General features: G+C 38.6%; 2 protein-coding genes across 2 annotated transcripts; both read left to right on the plus strand.

The window, feature by feature from the left end:
- Nucleotides 1-3,789: 3,789 nt before the first annotated feature.
- On the plus strand, nucleotides 3,790-4,719 carry LOC143883177 (germin-like protein 8-2). Its single transcript, XM_077386527.1, has 2 exons — nucleotides 3,790-3,907; nucleotides 4,133-4,719. The coding sequence occupies exons 1-2, from the start codon at nucleotides 3,790-3,792 to the stop codon at nucleotides 4,717-4,719; spliced, it is 705 nt and encodes a 234-aa protein (XP_077242642.1).
- A 12,798-nt stretch (nucleotides 4,720-17,517) lies between these two features.
- Nucleotides 17,518-18,433, plus strand: LOC143883178 (germin-like protein 8-2). Its single transcript, XM_077386528.1, has 2 exons — nucleotides 17,518-17,651; nucleotides 17,877-18,433. The coding sequence occupies exons 1-2, from the start codon at nucleotides 17,534-17,536 to the stop codon at nucleotides 18,431-18,433; spliced, it is 675 nt and encodes a 224-aa protein (XP_077242643.1). The 5' UTR covers nucleotides 17,518-17,533.
- The last annotated feature ends 633 nt before the right edge of the window (nucleotides 18,434-19,066 follow it).

Consider the following 19,066-nt stretch of genomic DNA (forward strand, 5'->3'; position numbering starts at 1 on the left):
ACGTGACATAAACGATGTCTTCATCATAGTAGACCAAAACTGAAAATTAGCACCTTTAAACAAAGGAACGTTTTGCTGAAAACTTGAAGAATTGGTATTGCCTGCCATATTGCCAACTTACCGAACCCGTGCCGGTCTTCTTTCGAAATTGTCCTCAGCCTTTCTGCTCTGATACCACTATGTAGAATTTAAAGAACAAGTAATACAGAAACACAGAAGAGAACAGAACACAAAAGAACTTTATTATATTGCTGAATGTATTTAACACACACGAAATAGCCTTTCAATAAGACTTTGACTTTGTATCTCGCGGCCAATCCATAAAGCATGTTTCCTATCTACTTTTAACCGATACAACACTACTCCAATCCGGTGTCTCTCTCTCTCTCTCCAACGTGCATGAACTGTTGGTGGGCCCAATAATTAATTTGTTTTAATTTGTGAGGAAGGTAGGTCCCACCATAGGATGATCCAAACCATCCATTCGATGGCCCACAACGTAAATAGGTTGCACCGCGAAATATTATTTCCAAAGCTCTGATCTAAAGAGAAACCTCTATAGATTTGAGGGTTGCGATCATCCCTTGAAAATGATATTTTGAAAATGATATTCTGGAGTGAAACCTATTTAAGTTGTGGGCCATCGAATAGATGGTTTGGATCATCCTATGGTTCAGGTCTTACAGTAACATTAAGGCCCAATTGTAGGTAGGGGTGGTTATTCGGTTTTAACCGAACCGAATAGACCGAAATTTAGTAACCGAAATAATTTCAGTTACCAAATTTCGGTAACCGAAACCGAACCGAATAAAAATTCGGTTATTCAGTTATAACCGAATAACCGAATTGTAGGAGAAATAGAGGGGAAAAATTAAAATCTCGGTTTGGATCGGAGGGCTAGGATCATCCGATCAGAATGATTTTTTGAGCACAACCTAATTAAGTTGGGATCAATCAAATGGACGGTTTTAATCATCCTACGGAGTGCACATATAGCACTTTTTTTTGGAAAAAAAATGGTTTTCATCCATAATTTTGGTTATTCGGTTAACCGATTTTTTTTTTAGAAAACCGAAACCGAATTTCCAAAAAAAAAAAACCAAAACCGAACCGAACCGACCAATTCGGTTCGGGTATTCGGTTTTAACCGAATAATGCTCACCCCTAATTGTAGGCCCCACTTATATTTTTCAAAATGAACTGTACGGTCCACACAATAGGAGGATCCAAGCCGTTCATTTGATGGGCCGCAACGTAAATAGGTTGTTCCCCCAAAATCATTTCCACGGGATGATCTCAAACCTCCGATCTATAATATTTTGGGGTGCAACCTATTTATGTTGTGGGCCATCAAATGGATGGTTTGGACCATCCTATGGTGGGGCCTACCTTGCTTGATGTAGTGTTGTACAGCTGTAGAGTAGAGTGGGGTGATTTTATCCTGGAAGGGGAGAGAAAAAGGAAATGACTGCTTCGTCGGTAAAAAGTAGATGGGAATCGTACTTTATAGTTAGTGGGCTGTCGAGAGGGAAACTAGCCTCCAAGGGGGCCGTCAAGGGCGAAAATATCAGCGCCCTAAAAATAAATTAACATGCAATAGGAGTTTTGTATGCTTTCTAGATGACTATACGATGGACTTGAATTAGGTGGGCCCCACAAGTTTTTAATTACTTCATCTAACAATCTCGCAAGGGGGTTTTCCACATCACAAGTTCACAACTACCTCGTCACCTAGTTTAGTGAAATGACGTATACTCAGCTCAACAAATCAATAATTAGTGGGAACAGAAACTTTGAAAATGTATAAAACTGGACGTGGCATGGAATTGCATTGTTCTCTGTCGTTGGAGGATACACATCCTTGGATAAGCAATTCTTTGGATTGGCCTTCTTTCATATATAATTTCAAGACGAAAATGCTAAAATGAATGGTGCCCTTGCAAAAAACCATCTGCATGGGCGCTCCTATTGGGACTTCTGATCAAGGTGGATTTCTTTTTCCATTAATTTAATATCTGTCCGTGCCATTTTCATATTTTTCTGTGCTCTTTCAAATGATTTTTGTTGGGATGGACCAATGTGGAGCGACCTTTAGCTGGTTTTTGCAAGGCAGCCATTCCCATTATCATTTCTCTAATTTATATATGGAATAAACCCCTTGGATTAGCTACATATAGAGTATGCCTTTCCCGCTCAATAAGTGGTGCCCTTTTTCAGATAAATAGGGCATTAATTAAAGGGAAAAATACAGGATACACCCCCTCAACTAGGGCGAAATTCCACTTCTAACCCCGTGGTATCGAAGGTACCAAAGGCAACCCCTCAACTTTCTGACATTTTTAAGTAGATCCCCTACTTTTCACCCTATAGTTCAAAATCCATCAAAGACACCCCCTAACAATTTATTCGTTCCTGTACACCCCGTCATATAACAAGCATTATTGAAAACTAAGGGGGTGTCTTTGGTACCTTTGATACCACGGGGTTAGAAGTGGAATTTTACCATATTTGAGGGGGTGTATCTGTAATTTTCCCTTAATTAAATTATCCAACCTAATGAAAGTCAAGTTGGGAAAAAAGATGTATTAGGTAGTAGTAGATATACTATTGGAGCCATATTGGTACAAATATATAGATAAGGGCGTCTTAGTTGCCCCCAAAATTTATGATATTAAGTTATTGAAAAAATCGTTTTTAAATTCTTTAAGACGTTTTTTGAAAAATTTGCCATCAGTGGGTTAGGATCATCCTACCATAGTTTTAGCGTAGATGATGGATGGCCTTTCGGTGTGAGTGGGGGTCCACCAGATCAACAGCTTCAACGATAGAAAATCGACGCCATTTTTTTTTCTCAAATTGCATATTTGAAAAACAACCAAATGGTAAAAGGAGTTTAAAATATATTTATTATTTTATTTACAATCTAACTAAGATTTCGCAAAGAATCTTTAATAACGAAGTAACTAAAATAAAAATTTTTAGAGATGCCATAAGTTTTTTTTAATAATTACAAGTGAAATTTTAATTTCTACCTCATTCCTCAGCATATCCATCCTTTTGTTTGTGCTTTCTTGGAAATGACTATTTTCAGAGAAAGGCAAACAAAAGGTGGAAATGTAGCCATTCTTAAGAAAAGATTAACAAAAGGAGAAGGAAATGCTGAAGAGGGGTCGGGAAAAATCAATTTCCTAATTAGAGTGGTATTGGCCAACCTTAAAAAAAGGTCTGCAAATTAGCAATGAAATGGGTAAGTATTTTGGGAATATATACATGGTATAAATAGGGTAGGCATTGTTTGAGGCCGTGTGGGAGATCACCCAGTTTGATTTCAGCATGTCCATCCCTCGGCTAATAGTGTAGCGGACAGTTTTGCGAGAGATGGAGTGAATTGGATCTTTGGTTTTCTTCCTGCATAATATGTCGTTTTTTATTTTTCTTTGTATACTTACGACCAGCTCGGTCGTGGGGCTCGCTCCACTTATTAATTTAGATCTTACCATTTCAAAATATTAAAAACAAAATTTACACAGAAAAACAAGTCCGACGACTGCTTCTATTCTTTGCTGGAAAAGATCTACTTGGATAAAAAATTAGATTAGATAGCGTAGTTGTTAAACCGTGTATTGATTTGGTAGTAACAAGACCATTTCCATGAAATCACATGACCCCTAAGCCATGCATCTCTCTATCTATCTCTCTCTCTCTCTCTGCTATAAATATGCACCCTTTCTAAGCTTCTTCCACACCGTCAAAACACTTGCACCCAATACTCTTCTTTAGATTGATAAAATGGAGAAGGCTACTCCCCTCCTTGTACTTGTACTCCTTTCCTTGGCATCTTCTCTTACCTTTGCCGCTGATCCCAGTCCTCTACAGGACTTTTGTGTTGCTGACAATATGTCTCCAGGTACAAATGCTTTTTTTTTATTTCTCAATTTAACTTCCATTAGTATCATGATAATCACGTGTTTGTGCAAACTCAATTCCATTTTTGGTAGGTATTGTGGGGTTTGGCTAGATGACTTGAGAAATATTGTTATTGCATTTACTCTGCGTGTGGACACCGGCCCTACGTGCATGGGTTATGTTTTTTTTTATTGGCTGATCTTTTTTTGATGTTTTTCCTTCTCAGTGTTAGTCAATGGCGTGGTTTGCAAGGACCCAATGCTCGCTCAAGCAAGCGATTTCTTCTTCCCAGGGCTTGACATGCCACGCAACACAAATAACCGAGTTGGGTCCAATGTGACCGCAGTGAACGTGGTCCAAATACCAGGACTCAACACTCTTGGCATCTCCATGGCTCGCATAGACTTTGCACCCTATGGACTAAACCCTCCCCACACACACCCAAGGGGCACTGAGATGATTGTAGTTCAAGAGGGCACCCTCCTCGTTGGTTTCGTCACCTCTAACCTTGCAAATGGCGAAAATCGGCTCATATCAAAGGTCCTCAATAAGGGTGATGTGTTTGTGTTTCCAATAGGTCTCATTCACTTCCAATTCAATGTTGGACAGACCAATGCGGTGGCCATTGCCGCTCTGGCAAGTCAGAACCCAGGTGTGATCACCATAGCTAATGCCGTCTTCGGATCAAACCTGCCCATCTCCGATGATGTTCTCGCCAAGGCCTTCCAACTTGACAAGAAAGTAGTTGATTTTCTTCAGGCACAGTTCGGGCCCAAAAACTTGATAACTACCGACAAGGATCCCATGCATTAACTACAATAGTGTATTTGAATAAGCAAACTTGGTGTTTGCATTTCTTAAAATCGTAATAATAATACAGTTTGAGCATGTCAATGGGACAATCAAGCGATTGATTGAATATACAGTCTTGTTTTTCATGAATTCTCTCTCTCTCTCTCTCTCTCTCTCTCTCTCTCTCACACACACACACACACACACACACACACACCCAAATCCGAGATCCAGGCCGGGCAAACGACGGTGCCTCATACCTACAACGCGACCCTCACAATCTGGTAAGGTAATTAGAATCATATATCGGAAATAAATCCAGGCATATATCAGAGTAGTAAAGCCAATGTAAAACTAAAACATCGATATCCATCAATACTATTAAAAGATGTATACACGCTCAAGTGCAAATTACTAGTCCTTTGACCAAATAAAACGAGGGTACGCTCCCACTCCAGATCTTTGCACAAGTCCAATTTCAATATCTGAAAATTTTAAACTACGAGTGAGCTAACGCTCAGATAGTAAACAAGCATTACTCTAGCTGGGTCTAGCATGGTAGGGAAACAGAAGGCTGCAACAGAAAGTCAAAGTGAAGCCGAAACTTAGAGTGAGGGATACACTACACATTCTGATGGTTCAACACAAGTAATTTTGAGCCACACAAAATATGCTTAACACAAGGTAAATAATCAGGGATTCATATTACCACAAATGGATAAGAGCCAAAATAGAACATACAAAATTTGCATGTAGAAACCGAAACTGAAATGAGAAGCATGGCCACAATTATAAAAGCCGAAATAGGAGGCAAGGAGCAATGTGAAGTAAAATAGGCATAGAATGAGTAATCAGAGAATCATTTTCCCAAGATACGAACCAAACAAGATCAAATCACATACCTAGACTAAAAATGAAGCTGGAACTGAAATATGCAACAAGAAGCATGGTCGCGTATTTCAAAAGTTCACAGTGGAGATTTTACAAGCAGCATGATCAAACACAAGTAACTGAGATCAAAATATACCAATAGACATAGTCAGGATATTCAAAAGGATTCACTTATCACAAGACATAAACAAGGTCTTCATCATAATATTTTGAAGAAGATCAAAAGTTTGAACCTTCTTCCAAAAATGATTTTAGTAAAGAACTTGAATATTTGAAGAAAGAAAATGAAACCCTCAAGGAAGAAAATGAGGGATTAATTCTTGAATTTTCTTATCAAATTGTTGAATTAAAAAGTGATCATGAAAATTAATAAATACTCAAACAGGGAAAATCAAGAAGAAATTAATGATTTTTTAAACCAAATTCAAGATCTTAAAAGAGAAAATGAAAAGTTGAGAATATGTCTAAATAGGTTTATTAATGGGGATAGAATTGTAGACATTATTCTTAAAAGATCTAGATGCACAACTTACTATAGAACATATTTTGCATCTAGAAGGCATGCTAACCCATCCATAAGATGTCACTATTGTGGATCTTATGGACATTATAAATTTCAATGTGAGCATAGAAATCAATATTCTAAATGGGTTAGAAGGAATGGACCCAATAAAACTTGGGTTCTAAAAGCTCCAACATGAATCATTGTTTGAGTTTTTACTCAGATTTAGGGGCTGGAGCTAAAAATTGAAAAATCTTTACAATTTGAAAATGAATGTTGAAAATCATTTTGAGATGATGAGTTAAGCCGAAGGTTGAACTTAAAATGAAAATTCTAGAGTCCTTGGCAATTTCTTTTTGAAAACCCCCTCTTATATTGAATTTCTAAATAAAAAAAGAGGGAGTTGTAGTTTTAAATTCTATTTGACTAAGGCGAACCTAAAACTTATGTATTAATATTTCAAAACCCCTTGATATTTTGATATGCTCTCATCTCTTCTTTATGTGGATGACAAAGGAGGAAAGAAATTTGGTGTTATGTTTTAAAGTTCTAAGTTGGAATATCATTTACTTCAAAACATATTTTATTGGAAAATCCCTTGTATGATGTCATCAAAAAAGGGGGGAGATGTAAGCCTAATTGTTCAACCCTTGGCTATCTTCTATTTTATGATGATTCAAAACACAAATGATTATATGTACTAATTGTGTTTGTTATTTAAGTTGAAGGTTCGTCAAGGTTCAAAGTCAAAGCAAGAGGAGATCCATGAAGTTGAAAGGGACTAGAAGACACAATTTGAAGAAGATCAAAAGTCAAGTCTTGTGTCAAATAGAATGTAAAATCCAATCCCACACTTAGGATCCAAACAAGGCATCAAAAGAGGGTTAAAATACCCCAAGTAAGCTAATGGAATGAAGAAAATCAAGCGGACCAAGTTCCCAAGGCAAAACAATAGGAAAATATGAAATGGCCAAAATTCAGGGGGGGGGGGACGATCGATCGAGACATGGTCGGTCGACCGGTGCCATTCTGATATAAAAAAAAGGAAAAAAATACATTTACACCCCCTCTTGTTTCTGACAACTCTAACCCTGACTTTCAAAACGTGACAAGTACACCCCCTGAGGTTTCAATTTGTGACAAGTACACCCCCTCCTTCAACTGTCCGTCGGTTTAACCTGATAGAAAGACTAAAACTAACCATGGTTAATATTTTGACGCCAGAAACACCCTCATTTGCAGAGGGATTAGGGTTACGCCATTTTCCACTGCTGCCGTCGCCACCTTCGGCCACCGCCGACACCTCCGGCCACCGCCGTCACCTCCACCACAAACAATGAAACCCCACCCATGGCTACATCAAAGCCACATTTCAAGAAAAAAAATAAAACAAAAAAAGCCCTAAAATATTAGGGTTTATGTGCAATTCATGATAATGGTGCGAATGAAGATAAATAAAACTCCTAAATCAAGGGTTTATGTTGATAAATAAACAAGGGTTTGAATCAAACCCTAATTTCAGTTTTTAAGTAACCCTAATTTCAGTTTTTAAGTCTGAAAACCTTAATTTTCAGTTGGGGAAGACGAGGGCATTTTGGTCATTTCTACCTCGCCATCTACTCCGTCACGTTAAAACAACTTCAGGGGGTGTACTTGTCACGTTTTGAAAGTCAGGGTTAGAATTGAATGTGTTAGAAACTAAAGGGGGTGTGTCTGTATTTTTCCCTTAAAAAACATGAGAGAGCCTCTGGCGGTCCACCGTGAGTGACTTCGCAAGTATTTTAAATAGCCTAACGGCTAGTTTAAACTATCCATTACAGAGCCGTTGGGGGTGTCCCAAATGGCTAGTTTTTGGGTTTTTGGCTATAAAAGGGTTCTCAAACCACTTAGACAAAATCAACAAGCTCTAATATACACTTAAAGCATCTCTTGAGTGAAAAGTCACTCCTTGTGCCTCTCTTCGAGAAATCTTATGAGGGATTGGATTCAAGGCTTAAAATTGTATATCTTTATGAGAGCATCTTGTGTAATTGCCTTTGAACAATGCATTCCTTCATTCTTTTAATCTTATATTTGGCAAGTAATCAGAGATGCAGAGCCTTCTCCGAAGGTGAGTGTTGGGAGACATAGATCCGTCTCCGTCGACAAGTGTTGAGGCGCAGAGCAACCTCGTTGTATTGGTTTGATCTTCACCGTTAAGAACAGATTTTAGTGACCATCAACAGTTGTGGTGGAGATGTAGGTCTGGGGTTTTAAACCGAACCCCTATTAAATCTCATTGTACTCCTTCCCTTATCTCCTTTACTTTACTTGTGCATTGATTTTAAGTTCTTTGTGTTTATTGTTAAAATTTTCTTTGATTTAATTTCTTAATCAATCCTTTAAAAGGGCACAATTTTATAAATCTAATTCGCTTCCCCTTTGGGTTGCAATCACCTAGGCCTACACATATTTATTTTCAGATTCCTTGCAAGATTCCATTGCCGCCATGTATTCGGGCTCGGTACAGGATAATGCAACCGTTGGTAGCAAGTTTGACATCAAACTAATAAGACCATTCCTAAACTCGAATACATTACCCATAATAGATCTTCCTTTGTCCATAACATTAGCATAACTTGCATAAAAAAAACCATGCAGCGACTTCGAATCCTTCTCATATGTGATAGCATAATCACTAGTACCTCTTACATAGAAAAGCGCTCATTTGACTGAAACTCGGCAGTGGAATCAATATGCACGGCAGAAACAAGATTGAGCTAAAAACAAAAACTTTTCGATCCACCAACTGAACCAAGATCTTAGTTGCTAGATTAATCAATGTTTATGAATTGAAATTCGGATGGTTAAGGACATTTACCAATTGGTTGACCGATACTGCCAATCTCTGCTTGATCTACTCCCCATTAGGTACCCGACGTTTCTGAAACCCAAGCTGGTCCGGAAGTCGAAGTAGTGGCTTCTCAAACCGTGCGGTTGAAGGAGAAATAGGAGAGAACTTGGAATCCTCTCCCAAACTAAAACCAATAAGGCTTTCAAGTTCTTCTAAAGAACTAGAAACAAAACTAGAAGCGGGAAAAAGAAAGGAGAAAAATGAAATTGGGAGGGGAGATGGGCTGGACGAATTTTGCATATGGGTTTCCAAATTGTGCAAGTAATCCAAATTGTCCACCCATCCCCTCCGTTTATAGAGTTCCCTCTAGCAATTCGTTCCCTTGTATGTGTCCCCTTGATTTTGGAAACTAAATTCAATTAAAACTCTCCGTTTCTTAAACATGTAAAACACATGGATACTCAAAATGATTTTTTCTTATTGAATGTTACCAATAACCAATGGGACTTTTAGAAATAGGAAACCTTCTCCAACTCAAATTCTCTCTTTTCCTTTTTAAATTTCCACCAATAGGAAATTAGAATAAATCAACCAATGGGATCTCTCATAACTGTTATCCAATAGGATTTGAGCATTTAATAAGCACATGTTAATTAAGACATGTACACACCATAATATGGTGTATCTCATCTTTAATACATGTGTGTGCACCCTATGTATGGTGCTCTTCCTCCCTGTATCACATATAGTGGATCCAATCCATATCACACATACGATCAAATCTGAAACCCATATTGTCCAACAATCCATAAGGGTCTAGCGAGTTGTGAGTGTGATCGGCCCAGGGATCCAATGATCATTCTCACAGGGTCCACAATGGGCCCTACTGTGATCTCACGCAATGTAGTCCAACTACGATAGCATTAGGCAAGTGACCCCCACCATGACGTTACCCTGAAGAAGACCATTAGATCAAATTACCCAAATCACATCCAATGTGTAGTCCTTCCTCCAATCCTTCATTTACCGAGTTGGGTCTTGTGGAGGGTGGACATCAATTACCCCATGGGCTCACTCAATGGTATACCTTTCTATCTATCAAGCTTGGGCCCGCAAATGCATTTGCAGCTCCCTTTTGAAACAATCAATGTTTTTGAAAAACTTTGATAAACAATTTATCAAACGGATTGGCCAGTCATTATTTAATGGCCTAGCTGAGATCGAAATTGCAAATGATTTTCCTCTATGGGAGGGGTGGAGGATTCAATGATGGGCATCACTATTGACCCCACGGGTTTACCCCATGACCCAGCACTACCCGCTGGTAACCCCGGACCGGGGACTACTGTTAGATAGACCAAAGCCATAAGGTGCGCCCACAGACTAAAAATATCCCTCAGGTCTAAGGACATATCCAAGGGTCCTGTCTGACAGAATAACCTTATCCAATTCCTTGTCCACAGGTTATTCTACGAAGCCATCCGTTCAGTGTGTGATCCAATCATTTCGCCCATTCCACCTACTTAGAATCAACTACCTCAGTGACCTAGATAGGCCACCCCAATGCGTATATGGAGGCAGGTTCGATTCTAGTTGTGTACAGGTACGAGATGTCCAATCTCAACCCCAACCAAGAACATTCTAGGTCTGCAAAGAACCTGAAGATCATATCTCCCCACCACATAATCTCAATGTGCATGACCTATCCTACGATGCTACCTAAGGATAAAGGTGTGCCTAGAAGCACATTAGGTTAATGGTTTATCTATCTTTTAAGGGTTTCTAACATCTAAAACCTAAGGCTCCATGGGTTGACCAGTCTCATGCTTGGGTTGCATTCATGGAAGAGAATTGTGTCTCCACCCTTAAACAATTGGGCATATAAGTTAATAATATATTGTTGCCAGGCATATTCTCACGATTCACTCCAACAAATACCCAATAGATGTCATGTAACAATAAATAATAGTTGCAACATTACAACAACTGGATTTTGATTAGGGCACACACCCTAACAATGACGGCTTCTGAATGCGCTTTACCCAGATTCCCCATAAACCGGCTTAAAACTCCAACCGCGTAAGTAATTTTTGGCCTAGTATATACCATGGAAAACATCAAGCTCCCGACAAGGGTAGCATATGGGATTCGATCCATTTTCTTCACATCCTCTTCCGATTTTGGGCACTGATTGGAACATAACTTAAAGTAAGCTGCTAATGTGTCTTTATCGGCTTAGACTTGCTCATCCCAAACCATTCAAGCACCTTTTTTATAAACATCTTTTGTGAAAGCAACAAAGTTCCAAGGATAAAAAGAATGGAACTTTGTTGCTTTCACAAAATATGTTTGTAAAAAAGGGGCTTGAAAGGTTTGGGATAAGCAAATCTAAGCCGATAAAGCCATCATCAGCGGCTCACTTTAAGATATGTTCCGATCAATTCCCAAAATCGGAAGAGGAGATGAAGAAAATGGATCGAGTCCCATATGCTAGCATTGTTGGGAGCTTGATGTTTATCGTGATATGAACTAGGCCGAACATTGCTTATGCGGTTGGAGTTTTAATCCGGTTTATGGCGAATCCAGGTAAAGCACATTCGGAGGCCGCCAAATTGGTGCTTCGCTACCTAAGAAGTACTACTGATTATGTTATGATATATGGAAAGGATTCGAATCCGTTGCATGATTTTGTTGATACAAGTTATGCTAATGATATGGACAAAGAAAGATCTACTACGGGTTATATATTTAGGTTTGGGAATGGTCCTATTAATTAGATGTCAAAGCTGCAACCAACGGTTGCATTATCCACTATCGAGGCATTAAGTTAAAACCTATGGATTTATTTTGTGATAACATGAGTATCATTTATTTGGCCAAGAATTCAATTTTTCACAAAGGACCACATATATATCGGTTCAATATCACTACATTTAGGAAGTCATTAAAGATGGAAGGATCTATTTGTTGAAGGTGTGAACCAAAGAGAATGTGGTGGATATGCTCATAAAGATGGTTCAAGGAGAGAAGTTATATTGAAGTTTATCTTCTCCCAGTCTCAAGAAGGAAGGGTTGGCACGCTGGTGATTGTGCATCAAGGTGGAGATTGTTAAAATGGTGACGCATGAGCACCATTTTTTTATTTCTTTTTTCGAAGTCGGTATCTCTTGGTCTTTTAAATGGGATGTTTTCCTTGCCTCTCTCATATGGTTTTTTAAAGACAAAAGATAAATAGGGTTTAAAAAAGGAGAAGAGTGAGAGATTTGAGAGGAGAAAAGGTTTAGACAAGAAAAGAGGGGTTTCCTCTTGGGGCTTTAGGAGGGCTTTGTGGTAAAGCGAAAACAAGTTTCTTCTTCTTGGTTTTCCAAGGTGTGTTCCTCTTCTTATGGTGTGCCCATCAAATGGATGGTTTGGATCTTCCTATGGTGTGGCACGTACAGTACTTTTTGGCAAGTGGGATTGGAAATTAGGGATCTGCTAGGGACTATCGATCAATTAAATGAATCTGAGAGCAACCATCGTTGTCCCCAGGTTAATAAAATGAATAAGACAAAATCTTAGCCTGTGTGGGTTGTGTGGCTACTCTCACATGCAACAGCCAAGCCGCAACATGCCTGAAGTGATTGTCCCTAGTAAATCTTTAGTTTTAAACCTAACATTTAACAAAGTAAAGTGATTGTCCCCAAAGGATGTGGGGCGGGGATGGGGATTAGATATTCCCCATGGGGAGGGGAGGGGGATTCCCCATGATCCCCGCAGTGGGGAGGGGAAGGGGAGGGGGAAAATTCCCCGCATAGGGCAAGGGGTAGGGGACCCCAACATCCGGCCCCGACCCGCCCCGTTGCCAGCCTTAAGAAAGATCTCTCAAGGAAGAAGATGCTAGTGTGTTTAAATCTGTCAGTGATAACAAACTGATCTTGATCAGTTCTTCTTCATGCATTCAACAAGAAAATAATGGAATGAAGAGAAAAAGGACTATAACACTAGTCTACAATTCCAATTCATTAACAAGGAAAGAAAGAATAAAGGAGAAGAGCCTCTCTCTCTCTCTCTCTCTCTCTCTCTCTCTCAAATCAATGTCATTCTCAGAAATGAAATGAGATTGGCTTCATATAGACAGCCCTTACAACTAACATCAACCAACATAACCCCCAATGGTAAAGAGACTAAAAAAGGACATGTATAATAATCAAATGATTAATAATGATGACTACTAAATATAACAAAATATGGAAGGACAATAGTATAATAACATTACTATTGCAAGTAATGGTGAAGCAGATGCACCAAAGGATGTAGTGCATCACACTTGCCTTCTTAGAAAGAACTCGGCCCTGAGTTCACATAAATTCCACCCGGGAATTAGTCCACCTGGATCAAAGATGAAGATATACACACTCTCGTCCCAAGGAATATAACCTCCCACCTTAATTCTCTTATTGAGTTGTATCTTACCATGTGATGTGCGTGGGCTAGTAGAATACCTATAATCCCCAATTCAATGTCTGCTGAATATGACATATGTGTAGTAGTCCGCTGTTTAAACCAAATATGACATATGTGTAGCAGTCCACTATGTAAACGTATCATATATAGAATTGACAACCATTAGCCCCATCTCCTTCTCTTTGAAATGACAAGTGTAAGGGCCGTCTCTCTCTCTCTCTCTCTCTCTCTCTCTCTCTCTCTCTCTCTCTCTCTATCAGCATTAAAATCATTAAATGTTAAAAACGAAATAAATGTAAAGTGTAATGATAAAGGGCGGTGAAACTTTGAGAAATTCGGGTGATAGAATTTTTTTTTTTAATACTTTATAGGTTCTAATAGTTTATATAAAAATAAGCCATGGAAAATATTAATTATAAGGGCCGTGACTACAAGGTTCTAATGCTTCACACGCACACACACGCACACGCACACGCACGCACGCACTAGCACACTGGCGCACACGCACATAGGGATTTGCTAGCATTCATCGCAGAAGCCATTTTACGGCTGCGCTGTTGTATGTGAGGGCAGCCACCTCGTGAATGAAGACAAACTCTCACATCGCGGATGGTCTGTTGATGGATGCTAGCAAATCCCTACGTACACTCACACACGATATAGTTACTTAACTTTTAAAGAGGCAATTCCTTAATATTCTATTTGTAGATACGATTAATTTAAAATTAACCTATTTACACATTATGCCCCTTCGTATTTGATTGTTTAAGGCGTTCATATATTTGGCCCGATTGCGGATGGACCATTGTTTCAAAAATCTCCATTGTGAGACAATCTTAGAATCTAAATTTATGGCGTATAAATGGATGAAAATGAATGATTGTAATTTAAAAAAAAAAAAAAGATTAGCGGCATTAACTTATCTATTTTAGGAATGTTTTAAAAGATCAAGAATGGTAGGGATTATTATTTAAAAACAAGAATAAGTCGCACCCTTAGCGAATTCATCAGAATGATATGGATTCCTCTTCAAAATTTGGGGAGTTTTCTTAAAAAAATTGGACCATTTACAAATCCTAATTATAAGATATATAAGACCATATGTAAATACATAAGACATGAGAGATATAATAGCTTATATTACGAAATTTTATTAGTTTTTTTATAAACACATAAGATATAAGAGATTTACTCTTGGCATTTACACTTATCTGTTCAGATTGTATAATTATCTTCGTCATATGCAAAAGAAAATTTAGGGCAGAATGTGAAATTCTCATCATTTTTTTTTGTACCATGAGCTTTATCTTAAATGCGAATGATTTTTTAAATTAAAAGAAATTTTGTGTAGTTGTTTGATTTTTTAACTTTTAATAATTTATGGACAAAGGAAGATCTATTATGGGTTATGCTAATGGGAATGGTCCTATTAGTTGGATGGCAAAGTTGCAACCAACGGTTGCCTTATCCACTATCGAGGCCGAGTACATGGAGACAGCGGAAGCTTGCTAGAAAGTAGTTTGGCTTCAAGGTTTGATGGGTGAGATTGGCATCGAGTCAAAACCCATGGATTATTTTTTTGTGATAACATGTGCATCATTTGTTTGGCCATGAATTCGGTTAATCACAAAAGGACCAAACATATATCGGTACAATATCACTACATTCAGGAAGTCTGATGGAAGGATCTATTTGTTGAAAGTGTGAACCAAGGAGAATGTAGTGGATATGATCGTAACGATGGTTCAAGGAGAAAAGTTAGATCGAAGTTTATCTTCTCTCGGTCTCAAGAAGGAAGACTTGGTATGCCGATGATTATGCATCAATGTGGAGATTGTTAAAATGGTGACGCATGAGCACCAGTTTTTTCATTTTTTGTTTTTTTGGAGCGGGTCTCACTTGGTCTTTTAAGTGGGATGTTTTCCATGCCTCTCTCATATGGTTTTGTAAAGGCAAGAGAGAAAAAGGTTTTTAAAAAGGAGGAGAAGAGTGAGAGGTTTGAGAGGAGAAAAGGTTACTACAAGAAATGAGGGGTTTTCTCTTTGGGCTCTAGGAGGGCTTCTCTGGTGAGGCGAAAACATGTTTCTTCTTCCTGGTTACTTAGGGTGTGTTCCTCTTCTTTCATTCTTCATTTCCATTAGTTTTTCCTTGCAACCCTAGCATAATGTTGGAGGTTTTTTTAAGGGGATTTCTCCTCATACTTAGTGTATAGATTTGGGGGTTTTTTGTGATTGTATAGAAGGTTGGAGAGAAGGGTTTTTCGGTGGTTTTTACAAGTGTGGAGGTAACGTTGTGCTATTTGGTTTGAAATAATGGACCTGTGTTACCTTGTCGTTGGATGTAGCCCATTATGGTGAACTGCATATATTGTTTTCTTCTTGTGATTGCTTGTGATTTATTTCTTTTGCTCCTCTTAAAAACTGGGCTGCTGTTGGATCAAATATCAAGGGGGTACCGCCCACATGGGACTTGACCGTCGGGCACTGTATTAAAACTCTTGTTTTATAATATTGTAAAGTAGTAACGGTTTGCTAGAAGAACTCTTAATTTGACAATATATTTTCTGAATTATAGTTTATAATGTAAAAGATATTAACAAGGGAAAAGTGTTTCTACTCGGTCAAAAGTAGATAACGTCGTCTACTACGTCGCATGAAACAAAGTGGGCCCACATTGCTTGGATAATCCAGAGCATTCATTTGTTAGGCCCTGAGATAGATAGGGTGTGCCCTAAAACTCAACTTCAAACGATCATCCTAACCCTTCAATTTGTGGAGGTTAAAAATGGGAGGTTCATAGCCCTCCATATTTAACCTCCACAAATAGAAGGGTTGGGATGATCTTATGGTTTTTTTTTTTTTTTTGGCACACCCTAACTATTGCGATCAGGACCCAAACAATGTGGGCCCCACTGTAATTTTGGCCGACGGAGTAGATAACGTATCTACTCGGCCGTGTAGAAACACTTTTCCCTATTAACAATTAGATTGGTATGGTAATTCCATCACAATATTATCCGAAAACATGAAATAGTCAAAACGATTTCCCGAAGGAAATGATATATTAAGACGTTTTTTGATAAATTTGCCATCAGTGGATCAGGATCATCCTATCATAGTTTTAACGTAGATGATGGATGGATTTTTTATGTGAGTGGGGGTCCACCATATCAACAGCTTGAACGACAGAAAATCGACACCAATTATTTCTCAAATCGCATATTTGAAAAACATCCAAATGGTCAAAGGAGTTTAAAATATATTTATTTACCATTTAACCAAGTTTTGGCAACTAATCTTTAATAGTGAAGTAACGAAAATAATTTTTTTTATAGATGCTGTAAGTTTTTTTATAATTACAAGTGAAATTTTATTTTCTACCCAATTCCTCCGCATTTCCATCCTTTTGTTTGTGCTTTCTTGGAAATGACTATTTTCAGGGAAAGGCAAACAAAAGGTGGAAATATAGCCATTCTTAAGAAAAGATAAACAAGAGGAGGTGGTAATGCTGAAAAGGGGTCGGGAAAAATCAATTTCCTAATTAGAGTGGTATTGGCCAACCTTAAAAAAGGTCTGCAAATTAGCAATCAAATGGGTAGGTATAAATAGGGTAGGCATTGTTCGAGACCATGTGGGAGATCACCCAGTTTGATTTCAGCATGTCCTTCGCTCGGCTAATAGGGTAGCGGACCGTTTCGCGAGAGATGGAGTAAATTGGATCTTTGATTTTCTTCCTCCATAATATGTTGTTTCTTATTTTTCTTTGTCTGTACTCATGACCAGTTGGGTGGTGGGGCAAGCCCCACTTATTAATTTAGATCTAAGCATTTAAAAAAAGGGCAGGCATTTTTCAACTCAGATAAGTTACATTATAATTTAGGTACGAAAAGATTGTTTCAACTTTCACAGAAAAAAGAGTCTGACGACTGCTTCTATTCTTTGCGGGGAAAGATCTACTTGGATGAAAAAAATAGATTAGATAGCGTAGTTGTTAAACCATATATTGATTAAGTTGTAACAAGACCATTTCCATGAAATCACATGACACTTAAGCCATGCATCTATTTCTCTCTCTCTCTCTCTGCCTATAAATATGCACGCATTCTAAGCTTCTTCCACACCATCAAAACACTCGTACCCAATACTCCTCTTTAGATTGATAAAATGGAGAAGGCTACTCCCCTCCTTGTACTTGTACTCCTTTCCTTGGCATCTTCTCTTACCTTTGCCGCTGATCCCAGTCCTCTACAGGACTTTTGTGTTGCTGACAATATGTCTCCAGGTACAAATGCTTTTTTTTTATTTCTCAATTTAACTTCCATTAGTATCATGATAATCACGTGTTTGTGCAAACTCAATTCCATTTTTGGCAGGTATTGTGGGGTTTGGCTAGATGACTTGAGAAATATTGTTATTGCATTTACTCTGCGTGTGGACACCGGCCCTACGTGCATGGGTTATATTTTTTTTTATTGGCTGATCTTTTTTTGATGTTTTTCCTTCTCAGTGTTAGTCAATGGCGTGGTTTGCAAGGACCCAATGCTCGCTCAGGCAAGCGATTTCTTCTTTCCAGGGCTTGACATGCCACGCAACACAAATAACCGAGTTGGGTCCAATGTGACCGCAGTGAACGTGGTCCAAATACCAGGACTCAACATTCTTGGCATCTCCATGGCTCGCATAGACTTTGCACCCTACGGACTAAACCCTCCCCACACACACCCAAGGGGCACTGAGATGATTGTAGTTCAAGAGGGCACCCTCCTCGTTGGTTTCGTCACCTCTAACCTTGAAAATGGCGAAAATCGGCTCATATCAAAGGTCCTCAATAAGGGTGATGTGTTTGTGTTTCCAATAGGTCTCATTCACTTCCAATTCAATGTTGGACAGACCAATGCGGTGGCCATTGCCGCTCTGGCAAGTCAGAACCCAGGTGTGATCACCATAGCTAATGCCGTCTTCGGATCAAACCTGCCCATCTCCGTTGATGTTCTCGCCAAGGCCTTCCAACTTGACAAGAAAGTAGTTGATTTTCTTCAGGCACAGTTCGGGCCCAAAAACTAGATGACTACCGACAAGGATCCCATGCATTAACTACCATAGTGTATTGGAATATGCAAACTTGATGTTTGCATTTCTTAAAATAGTAATAATAATACAGTCTGAGTATGTCACTGGGGAAATCAAGGGATTGATTGACTATACAATCTTGTTTTTCATGAATTCGTCTCTCTCTCTCTCTCTCTCTCACACACACACACACCGATCATGAAGTCTGCAACAGGATGATCCTAACCCACTGATGGGAAACAGAAAGTCAAAGTGAAGCCCAAACTTAAAGCGAGGGATACACTACACATTCTGATGGTTATCTTTTATAGTTCATCACAAAGAAATTCACATAGGGTTCATCACAAGTGATTTGGAACCACACAAAGTATACTTAAGACAAGGTAAATAATCAAGGATTCATATTACCACAAATCGATAAGAGCCAAAATAGAACATACAAAATTTACATGTAGAAACCGAAACTGAAATGTGAAGCATGGCCACAATAATAAGAACCGAAATAGGAGGCAAGGACCAATGTGAAGTAAAATAGGCATAGAATGAGTAATCAGAGAATCATTTTGCCAAGATACGAACCAAACAGGATCAAATCACATCCCGAGACTAAAAATGTAGCTGAAACTG

Source organism: Tasmannia lanceolata, unplaced genomic scaffold (genome assembly GCF_043159265.1).
Source record: "Tasmannia lanceolata isolate RefF3 unplaced genomic scaffold, GAP_Taslan_0.1 ptg000008l, whole genome shotgun sequence".
Classification (NCBI taxonomy): Eukaryota; Viridiplantae; Streptophyta; class Magnoliopsida; order Canellales; family Winteraceae; genus Tasmannia; species Tasmannia lanceolata.

Excerpts from the sequence above, each read along its gene's own strand:
- LOC143883177 (XM_077386527.1), top strand. The coding sequence starts at position 3,790 with ATGGAGAAGGCTACTCCCCTCCTTGTACTTGTACTCCTTTCCTTGGCA. Across the intron at positions 3,908-4,132 it reads TGCTGACAATATGTCTCCAG|TGTTAGTCAATGGCGTGGTT; the intron begins GTACAAATGCTT and ends TTTCCTTCTCAG.
- LOC143883178 (XM_077386528.1), top strand. The coding sequence starts at position 17,534 with ATGGAGAAGGCTACTCCCCTCCTTGTACTTGTACTCCTTTCCTTGGCA. Across the intron at positions 17,652-17,876 it reads TGCTGACAATATGTCTCCAG|TGTTAGTCAATGGCGTGGTT; the intron begins GTACAAATGCTT and ends TTTCCTTCTCAG.